The sequence below is a fragment of the Pteropus alecto genome, unplaced genomic scaffold (assembly GCF_000325575.1).
Source record: "Pteropus alecto unplaced genomic scaffold, ASM32557v1 scaffold45, whole genome shotgun sequence".
Taxonomy (NCBI): Eukaryota; Metazoa; Chordata; class Mammalia; order Chiroptera; family Pteropodidae; genus Pteropus; species Pteropus alecto.
In genome coordinates, this window is record NW_006442491.1 from 4,764,691 (window position 1) to 4,775,556 (window position 10,866).

At 43.2% G+C, this 10,866-nt stretch overlaps 1 protein-coding gene across 1 annotated transcript; it reads right to left on the reverse strand.

Moving 5' to 3' along the window:
- Window positions 1-2,805: 2,805 nt before the first annotated feature.
- BANF2 (barrier to autointegration factor 2) lies at window positions 2,806-9,427 on the reverse strand. The gene is made up of 2 exons (XM_006921566.1): window positions 9,300-9,427; window positions 2,806-2,975 (listed from the first exon to the last, which is right to left on the reverse strand). The coding sequence occupies exons 1-2, from the start codon at window positions 9,423-9,425 to the stop codon at window positions 2,829-2,831; spliced, it is 273 nt and encodes a 90-aa protein (XP_006921628.1). The 5' UTR covers window positions 9,426-9,427; the 3' UTR covers window positions 2,806-2,828.
- Window positions 9,428-10,866: the final 1,439 nt, after the last annotated feature.

The following is a 10,866-nucleotide window of genomic DNA, read 5'->3' on the forward strand; positions in this document are numbered from 1 at the left end:
TAACTAAGTGCCTGTCTACACTGGCTCCTATAGCTCCCTGACAAAACTGAGCTCCAGTTGCCCACAGTGATAAATAGTGATGGCACACCACTATTGGCTGCTTTCCCTTCCCTACCGCAGTCTTTCCTCCTCTGCTGGCGTTTTCTGGGAACACTCCTGAATATACTACTTTCTCTCTGACCATGTCTCAGGTTCTGCTTCTGGGTGGCTCAAACTAAAATACACCCCTTAACACCTTGGCCCTCCCCTTTCCCAATCACTTCTTATTAAATTGTAAGCTCCTTGAAGATAGAGAAACTTGTACTTATTTCTCTTGCTTTTTCCACATCACCTAACTATGCTCAGAACCTTAGACACTCCATAAATACTAACCAAAATTATTTATTGATTTATAAATATTTCCAAACTACAGATATTAAGTCAAGAATTAATGTCTGGCCTTTCTTCCTTACAGATAGTTCAGTTCCTCTTTAAGATGCTGGTCAAATCTATGACAATTTGTAAATGTTCTCAGGCAACAACTCACTCCCAATTCGTTGAAACTGCCCTGCAGAGTAGAAGATGAGCCTTTGATCAGGCTAAGGACACACAGGCAAATCTGCTCTTCCTGAGTGTCCTTGAAAATGCTTTTGGGGCTCCATGGGTTAATGTGACTCTACAAGATTCCAGTCAAAATCTGAATTTTATCTGTTGTTCTTTCCTACCTACTCACTGAAGAGTGTGTGGTCCCTACCAGTTGTACACTGTCCAGTACTCATGCATGGGGCAGAACTGGACTAGCTTGGGTGAACTGATAGCTGGGCTTTTTTTCATCTCACAGCTGTGAAATCTCTCCTAAGGGCCACATGATGTCCAAGTACTCAAGAGGCTAGATTTTAGGAAAGCTCGAGAACAAAGACAGTATTCCTGCTATGCACCATATATATACCTAACACATATGGTTTCAATTAATCTACCCTTCAAGTCAAGGTAATTACCTTTCTGCGCCCACTTTACAGATGAAGAAACCGAGGCTCAGTGAGTTTAAGTAGTTCATCCAGGATAAGATGGCATTGGCTGAGCTAGAATTCACACCCATGCCTGGCTGTCTCCAGAGGTAATGTTTCTCCTCCCACCTAACCTGCTATTCCATCTAAAGGTTTGGTTGGACTTTAATGCAGTACCCCTTGGCAGGGTAAGGACATTTTAGAATAGAAGGAATTTATCAGTTAGATACTGCTGCATAGAGAACTGTCCCAAACATTAGTGGCTTTGAATAGCAATCCTTTATTCTCACTGTGTCAGCTGATCCTGGCCGGGCTCAGTGGGGCAGCTTTGTGTCAAACTGCAGGTCTGGCTGGCCTTGAGTTCTTGCTGCAGGCTGGGGCCAGGTCGGCTCCAACTGGGCTCATCCTGGGGCCTAGGCTGTTAGGACAGCAATTATCCAAGGGAATATCTTTTCTCTCAGTGCTGGCAGAGGCACAGGAGAGCATGTGGAAATGCCTAGTGAAGCCCAGGACTGAAATGCTGTCATTTCAGGTTGCCACCACTGGCCAAGTCTCTCTCAAGGGGCTGAGAGTTACTCGACCTGTAGTGAGAAGGACTGCAAAATCCCACAACAAAGGTGGGGAATACAACAAGACATGATGAAATGAAGCCAATAATTTTACCTATGAGAAAGACAAAAATCAACATAAAGGAATGAACAGCAGAAGGGAAACATTCCCAGTGTCTGCAGGGAAGATTTTGTGAACAGGGTGTATGGAAATAGAGTGAAAAAGAAAGAAAGCTACTTCCCTCTCTCCTTTCCCTAGAGCCAACCGGCTCCTGTCTTAGAAAATGAGTGACTTCTAAATACCATGATTGTGTCAGTGGAGAATTAATGCACTGAATTAATCTGTGTAGGTGGGAGCAGGGAAGAGGCTCAGGACGGTCAGAACCTGCACTTTCAGGAGATGGAGCGATTCAAACCTTTGGGCCAACCAGTGGGCTCACTTGGAATTCTTCTCTTTGGACTTTTTTGTGGGGCGAGCTAAAGAAGCAAAGCTAGAAACAGTTAAGTAGACCCCAATAAAAATATCCCAGTCACTTTACAAATTTAGGAAATACAGCAGCTGTGAGGTATTCAGGGAAAAAATAATGAATTTAATCAATTAGAGCTGTCACCAAATATTTCCATTTTTTCTTAGTTCGGTAGGATCCTTGCCACTTTGGAGTTAGGTATGACCACGTGACTTGCTCTGGTTAATGAAATTCAAACATAAGTGGAGGGTACCATTCTGGGAAGAGACTTTGAATGACAGTGTGTAATTCACCACGGCTCGTTCTCATTGCGTGATACTCATGGAAGAGCATATGGAGAGGGACTCTCCATCAGCGTAAGTTTCAGCATGACTACAACAAACAGTATTCACCTGAGTACATGTACTGCACATGTAGTATGAGAAAGAAATCAACCTTTGTTGGCTAATTCTTGAACCTCAGAAACTGTGTGACATAAAATTACTGTTTAAGCTGCTACATTTTGGGTTCATTTGTTATGCAGCAATAGATAACTAGTACACTGATTTAAAATTTAATACCTATTTTTAAATGAAATTGTCCATTCTTTCATATAAATTTATGCTGAGATATTTGGCCTGATATTTACATAAGGGGAATGATAGCTGCTTCTGGGTGGTAGACTTTGAAGTCATTTTTTTTGTGTTTATCCTTTTTTATATTCTCAAACTACTTTTTGTAATGAGCATGTATCACTAAAGTTAAAAACAGAAATAATGACTCTGAGCCAGGGTCTCAGTTTATATAGAATGTGTCATTTATCCAGGAGGCAGAGCAAGGAGGCGAGTTTATAGGAAGCAGGAGCACCACTGCTTCAGGCAGTTAGAACTCTCCTGGGCCTCATACTCCGTGGCGCCACAACAACAAATGAGCCATCTCTGAAACTCTGCTTCATTCTTGTGCATCAGAAGGAACTGTCCCAACAGGATGTAGGCCTGTGGGAAGAGGACGAGGCGGGGAGGAAAACGGGAAAGGTTATAATAAGCTGACTCAGATGTGCTCTTCCTTCCCCAACATGAAGACCATGTGAAAATCAAAGGAGGGGGCACAGGTCAGACTAGAAGGAGACTGGCAGTCCCTGAAACCCTGACTGGGTGATAGGGATTCAGGACAGGCCCTGGGGTGAGATATAAGGCCAAGGTAAATACCCAGTCCTGGGGGCAGGGTTGGGGGCTATCCAGTCTGGGATGAATGAAAGCCCTTCTCAACTTTAATGAGCACATGAATCGCCTGGGGTCCTGTTAAAAGGCAGGTTCTGATTCAGTAAATCTGGGGTGGGGCCTGAGAGCCTGCATTTCTAACACACTCCTGAGCATGCTTTGAGGAGCAACATTTTGAGGAGTGAGAGCCTAGCAGACCTCTCATGCTCTCTTCAGTCCTCTGATCTAGTGTTTTTCTCTTTAACACACACATGAGCTCATGCACACATACACGGATTTAGAGACGCTCCCCACCGTACCACTTTTTCAATCATTCTAGCAAATGGTTTCTAACCCTTGGCCACTGTTGATGTTTTGGATACTTGTGCTTTGTGGGGGTCGGAGGGTGGTCATCCTATGCCCTGTAGGAAGTTTAGCAGCATCCCTGGCCTCTACCCACTAGATGCCAGCAGCATACTGACTGACTCCTGCCCCTGAATTGTGACCCTCATAACCATCTCCAAACATTGACAAATGTCCCCTCAAGGACAAAATCTTCTTTGATTCAGAGCCACTACATGGGGGCCTGGCAGATAAAGGGCATCTTAACATCGATTTACTTCTGCAAACCAATTGTATGATTTCAGGCAACTCACTTAACCTGAAGTGAGACCCTACAGAACCAAGGCCTTAGTTTCTGCATTTTTCAAAGGCACACCATATGCCCTGTCCCCTCCTGCAAATTAAATTGAGTTCAATGTGAGAGCATTAGAATAGTGCAAGCTCTTTTTTCATCCTGGAATATGTAGCCCTGTGGGAGGAGCAAAGGGTTTAAAACACACTAAACCTTGCCCATCTTTCCTTTTTGAAGAGTCTTTATGGATGAAAACACATGTAAAATAAAGATTCCATGATTCCTAGTCTATGGCATTCCTAGCTTTCTCACTACTTTCCCCCACAATGTTTCATCCCCTTTTTTACCATTTTAATCACAGTCTTACTGATGGGGAGAGCAAGGACCGCGTGGAGAGAGGGACATCCAAGATTGTATGAGCATAGATTGGCCAAGTCACCAAAGAGTGAAGCCAGAAGATTTAAGGTAACATTAAATGCCAGTCTCTTGGGGCAGTTTGGGTGCTCTCCAGCCTGGAATGAACAAGACCAGTGTCCACACCTTGAGTTCTGGGCCATCTCCAGGAAAACTTGCTGGTGTCTGTTTACTTTCAGTTCCATAAACAAAGCAAACTTCATCTTGACCAAAGGGAGCATATTTTTTTAAAAAAAGAAATTAAATAAAAGCTAAATCCCAGTCATAAAATATACCCAAGCATTGGAGTTTTTTTATTTTATTTTATTTTTTTATTTCGAGTCATTGTCCAGATTTTGAAAAGAGAAAAAGCCAAGATTTCATGGTCATTTTAAACTGCTATTTTTTTCTTTTAAAAAAGCAGTATAGTTGTTTAGAATGATCTCATTTTACTTTTAAGTATTCTTGAATTTTCACTGACGGATTTTACTAAGATGTTTTGTAATTGGTGCTCTCCCCTGGAATGAACAAGACCAGTGTCCACACCTTGAGTTCTGGGCCATCTCCAGGAAAACTTGCTGGTGTCTGTTTACTTTCAGTTCCATACACAAAGCAAACTTCATCTTGACCAAAGGGAACATATTTTTTTAAAAAAAGAAATTAAATAAAAGCTAAATCCCAGTCATAAAATATACCCAAGCATTGGAGTTTTTTTATTTTATTTTATTTTATTTTTTATTTCGAGTCATTGTCCAGATTTTGAAAAGAGAAAAAGCCAAGATTTCATGGTCATTTTAAACTGCTATTTTTTTCTTTTAAAAAAGCAGTATAGTTGTTTAGAATGATCTCATTTTACTTTTAAGTATTCTTGAATTTTCACTGACGGATTTTACTAAGATGTTTCGTAATTGGACATTTAAAAAAATTAACATTTATGGAATATTGAGCCAATTGCTACAGTAGGTGTGGAAGGTAACAGAATTAAGAAACAGAGAGCTTTTCCCAAGGAGAGAGAACATTAATGATGATGCTGATGATGCTGCTCCTGATGATTATAACAGCAAGTAGCATTTCTGAGTACCTTTGATGAGCTCCAGGACCTTTGCACGTTTTAATCTATCTGATCCTCACATGTACCCCGTCCCATTTTCCAGATATAGTCACTAAGAACTGGAAGATTAAGACTCCTGTTTTCCTCAGCCCCATTCTCGTATATCCCAACCACCCACTGTCTGGTCTGGCATCTATGGAGTCCTCTGCCATTTTGGAGGCCGCTGCTGGCATCTGATGGTCTGGTAATTAGAGCCTCCATGTCACCACCAGGCTCAGCAGCCAGGAAACCAGGGAATGTATGGCACGCAGGGCCAGAGGCAAACTTTCCAGGAATGCTGCAGGAAGAAGGGCCTCATCTTGCAGTCTCCAGAGCCAAGTTGCAATCTGACGCTCCCTTCTCTGCTTCCTCTCTGGTCTCACCCAACAACCTCCCTGGGCGGCAGGGGTGGAGTGGTGGGGTGAGAGTTAGCCTGCTTTACACTGCTCCCAAGGGGAACCGGAGTCATGGACTCCCATGACTGGAAGTGGCCCTGCTGGAAGCCTGCTCAGTTTCTCTGTTGGCTCCAGAAAGCCTGCCCCTAATCCTAGAAAACAGAAACTGCCCTTCTCCCTCCTTGGGCCAAAGCTCAGAAAAATCTGGCTGTAGGGAAGGTGATGTAGACACACAGAAATCTCATCACCCTGAACAGTGGCCATCTCGAAGCCAGGGATGTTCATTCTTTCCTATGGCAGCCATGACCACATGGCAGGATGGTAATCCAAGGGCAGACTTCCCCTCAACTCCAAGTCCAAACAGTGAGCAGGTCTGGACCATCCTCCAGTTTGCCATGTCCAATTTCTTGCTAAACAGTAGCAACATTTGCTTCTGCACCAGGGTTGGTTCCATTATGTGTGACCCATGCAGTCACACGGGGCCCTGTGCTCAGAAAGCCCCACTTGGTTTAATGCCCTGCTGCTGCCATCTTGAAATTCTTAATAAATTTGAACAAGAGGCCACACATCTTCATTTTGTACTGGGCCCTGCAAATTAGTAACCAATCCTCCTCCACACTAATTAAAATTTTCAGTCTTCCCTATGACACCTGGCCTTTTCAAACAGAGATATGGAGTCTCAGCCTTCTCCTTCTCAACCTTCTACAGTCCTCTTCCAAAGCTTCTGGCTCCTTGGCACCTATAGTGCACTTTATATTGTCACTAGACTTCACTGAGTGATGAATAACTTTCTTTTTCTCTAATTGGTTGTTGGCTCTAAAACCGTCATGGCCACTGATAGCCAATGATAACCTGACAAATCCATATCACTCAGTCATTTCCAGTTTAAAACTCCTTGTCTTTAGTGTGAATGCTTAATCCAGTGCAGGGCTTGTCCCTTCTGTTCTCTCTTCTCTGTCTCCCTGGGGCAAACTTATACTAAAAGAAATTATTCATTTACTTGAAATTTTACTAGGTTCCTGTATTTTATCTGGCAACCCTATGCAGAGTAACCCCAAACTTATGTGACTGCCTGCCCTAGTGCCTGTCTTCTCAGATTCAAATTTCATCTCTCCCACTCTGAGTGACTTTGAGTGAGTCATGTGGCTGCTCTGTGCCTCAGTTTCCCCATTGGTAAAATGGAGATAAACAGTATACCTTATAGAATTTTTTAAATGATAAAACAAAATAAATATATGTGATGCTCTTAGAACAGTGCCTGACATGTAGCAAACATCATGTGCTAGTCCTCTTATTAGGAGAGATTTGAGGAGCTGGTGGCACCCAGAACATTTACTCCACTCTGATCTTCCAAACGTCTTTCAGGAAGAAGACTTAGGCTCAAGAATATAGTTTTACAGTGTCTTCAAAGAGCACTGAGCCAAATCAGATTCTTTAGGATGTTAAACTTACTTCTACCTATTGGAATAACTCCAGTGTGTATTTTTATTTTTAGCACATCTCAATTCAGACAGATGCTCACTGGTACAGGGGCCAGTGCCACTGTGTTGGATGGCAGAGAGCTAGATCCTCAGGCTGAAGCTGACTGCTCCATGGAAAGGCAAGCATGAAATCACTCAGACAGAATGCAGCCAAATGTTTGACTTTTGGGCTTCTGAAGAGACTTGGGTGAATTCATAGCGTGGGGTCTGGGGCTCCAATGTCCAGTGTCTTGGGAGAGTGATAGTGGCTAAGAGAAAAGCCCAGGCAAGTAGGGCTGAGGGCACCCTCATGGTCTGTGTCCCAACAGGTCCTCAGAAAGGGTGAGGAAAGAGTCAGTGCCCATGAGACAAGGCCAAGGAATCTGTCATGACTACAGCTCTGACTCTGCATAGCAAGTTCTTGGATGCCTGAGAATTTCTCGTTCATTCGTGCCTTTGTCTTAAATATGCCTATCACCCCACCTGCAATCCTCATTAAAAACACAGTTAAGCTGGAAAAAGCAAAACCATAGGGACAGAAAACAAATCAATGGTTCCTGGGGACTGAGGGTGGGGAATATGAAGGTCAAAGGGAGACATTTTGGAGTGACAAAACTGTTTTATGTCTTGATTGTGGGAGTGGCTACATGAGTGCATGCATCTGGCAAAACTCACAGGACTGTGTACTAAAATAGGTGAAAATTTTACTATATGTAAATAAAAATAGTTTTTAAATGACGAGTGTGACTGAACAACAACAGAACCTCATTATTATGGAAATATTAAATCAGTGGTGGTAGAAGCCAGAATACTAGTTATCTCTGTGAGTGGGGGATAGCATTGATTTGGAAGAGGCACAAGAGAATCATCTGGAAAATTCTAGAGGTGTCTGATCACAGGATCCATGTAGTGAGTGGGTCCATGGGTGTGTGTGTGTGTGTGTGTGTGTGTGTGTGTGTGTGTATAAAATCTGTCCAAATTCATTGAGCTGAACAGTTTGTATCAGTGCAAGTATGCTATACCATGATAGAAAAGTAAAAGGGACAATCACTTCTTTTTTATAAAATGTTTTAATTTGAATTGTCTCCCCTAGTCAGACTTGCCTACTTTACTACGTGTTTGGGAGTGGTCCTATCTCCCTTATCTGAGGGGAAAGAATCAAGTGGACCTTAATCATGGAGCTCCAACTTTCTGACAATACCACCTATTGGCTATTAAATTGGCTGGTAGGTTGGGGCAATAATCAGAATATTTAACATCTGGTGCAAAGCAGCATGTCAGTCAGAAAACCACAGGCCCAGTAGTTCAGATGCTCCTCGGAAACAGCCGTGCACTGTGCTGGAGCAAACCAAACTGATTATCAGCCATGCAAATGCCGTTTCCCAGCCTCTTTAGGTGCTTCTGCAACATCTTCCTTCCTGATGGTATAAACTGATGTTGAAAACTGAAGGGAGTGAGCAGCAATGGTTCTGCTGTTGCTGCCTCTCTCTTAACAGTGTGCAAGGCTCTGTGTGAATTCCCACCTGCTTCTGTTGTGCTCAGCTTCCTTGGGTACTCTTTAGGACCATCTCTGATTCTCTTCTAAAGCTCCAAGCAGCTTTATAATAGTACCATAAAAACAATAACATAGAAAAGAATGCTTAGATTCCATTAGAAATCCTTGAGGCCATTGTTGGGCTGCTAGTGACATCTCAGAACAACTCACATCCTCCTACTCTGATGTAGACCTCAGGCTACTGTTATTCCACCTGCCATCCTCAGGCTGGTGCTCTGATGGAGCAAGTGAGACCCCACAGATCTCTTCATGGGGGTTGGGAGTGCAACCAAATCACCCATCCTGACAGCTCAGCTCCAGATTTGGGCTGCTGGCTCACTTCTGTCGACCGCTGGGTGTTTGTACACCAAGTGAATAATGCCTGGCCCAGCTGCTCTGATGTGAAGTGATTCAATCTGCCCATCATCCACTGGCCCTTGAGGCTGCCCAAACATGTGGGGTCAGGAGCACAGAAGCATGTGGCGCCCTGCCAAATGGCAGCTTTGCTCTCTGATGGCCACTTGTAGGAACACGTGGCAGCAGTTGCCATCTGGCAGGACTAGAGGAAGAGAGGTTGGTAAGAGAAGTTGGAAAAAAAAGGAAAAAGGAATTACCTTGTTGAAACCTTTAGTGACCAAATTGATCGCAAGTTCATGGCTGATCCCATCTACCCAGACAACATCCTTTTCTCCTATGGGTTCAGAGAGGAAGGCTCTCAGCCTGGGAGACATGTGATCCATCTTCTGCAACCACAGTGGGGAGGAAAAGGGTTAGGAGAGGCTGGCTGCTTACAGTGTCAGTGGAAATTGGGGAACTCCCTCAGCTGACTGAAGGACTGGGAGTGACAGGTGAAAGGCTTCCTTTCACCTTCCAACATTTATTGGGGACTTTCAGACGCCAGGTGCAATGCCCAGTACTGAAAGCCTTTACACATTCATTCCGATATGGATGGACTAAGGGAAGTGTAGTGATGGCCAGAGATGAGTCCAAGAAAACTCCACAAAGAGGATGTGCTTAATGCTAAGAAATGCAATGGTCCTTTCCAACTCTTTCCACCCTAAATGCTTAAAGATATGTTGCTTCTCTTAGCTAATTACCCTACCTTCTCTCTTAACTACCCAATAATTTTTCATACTTTCATTCCAGCATTTATTATACTCTATAATAGTTGGTTGTTTGGTTGCAAGTAACAGAAAAACTCATAAACTAAATCAAATATTAAAGAAGACACAATATAACTCAAAAGCTCAAGGGTAAGTGTAGAAATGGACAATCAAGTTACAGTTGATTTTTTTAACTTTTCCTTCTTATGTTGGCTTCAGTCTCAGCTGGTTCCCCTCAGGTGGTGAAATGGCTGTTCTAGCACTCATATTCCCCCAAATTTAATCCCTCAAAAAAGGAGAGAGAATATGTCTCTGAGGAGTTCCAAGCAGAGCCTCATGCATTCTCAAGGGTCCTAAGCTTGCACTGAGTCACCAGTGTAAGCTTAGTGCCAACTTTATGTATGCCTCAGCCCTAAACCTAGGAGTGGAGTTGGCTTTCTCTAAACCATGCAAGCTGTGAATTCATGTATAATTATCTGAACATCTGAAGGATTATTATCCAGAGAAAGTGTTAGAGCAGTAAACATAACATTCCATTATGGTCTGCCCCTTTGGTAAATCAACATCTATACTCTCCTTTCCTTTCATAATCATCAGAAATACTCACACTTGGCTAAAATAGACTCACTCCATCTCCCAAAGGTTGAAGCCCTATGATTCATCCAGTTACTGAATTCAGCTTCAAGTTCATATTTTCTGGAAGAGCCATCATACTCTCCATCATGTCTGGAAGTAACTACTCGTGGAATGGTAACCTATGAACTAAATTCTGAAGTTTACCACCATCGACATAGGCAGCAATGCCAGGAAAAAAACAGATATCTGCAGTAAGCATTTCCAGAAGTGCAGTTCTCCATTTGGAGAAGGGGAGAATGGGAAACACCTTCAGTTGTCATTGGTCAACAGTACCTACGATATTGAGGCACTGTTGAGGATTACTTGTCTGGTGGTAAAGCAAGGTCCTCGGTCAGACAAGATGGCAGCCCTCAGCTCTGGGTTTGGGTGTATTTGTCCTGGCCACTGTCTTGTTAGCATCTGAGTGGGCATGTGGTCGATGCCTTCCAAGAAGAGTCACTGT

Bases quoted from the DNA above. Each gene is read 5' to 3' on its own strand.
- BANF2 (XM_006921566.1), bottom strand. From the start codon at position 9,425: ATGGATCACATGTCTCCCAGGCTGAGAGCCTTCCTCTCTGAACCCATA. The intron at 2,976-9,299 runs GTAATTCCTTTT...CTCTTCCCACAG, and splicing joins TCACTAAAGGTTTCAACAAG to GCCTACATCCTGTTGGGACA.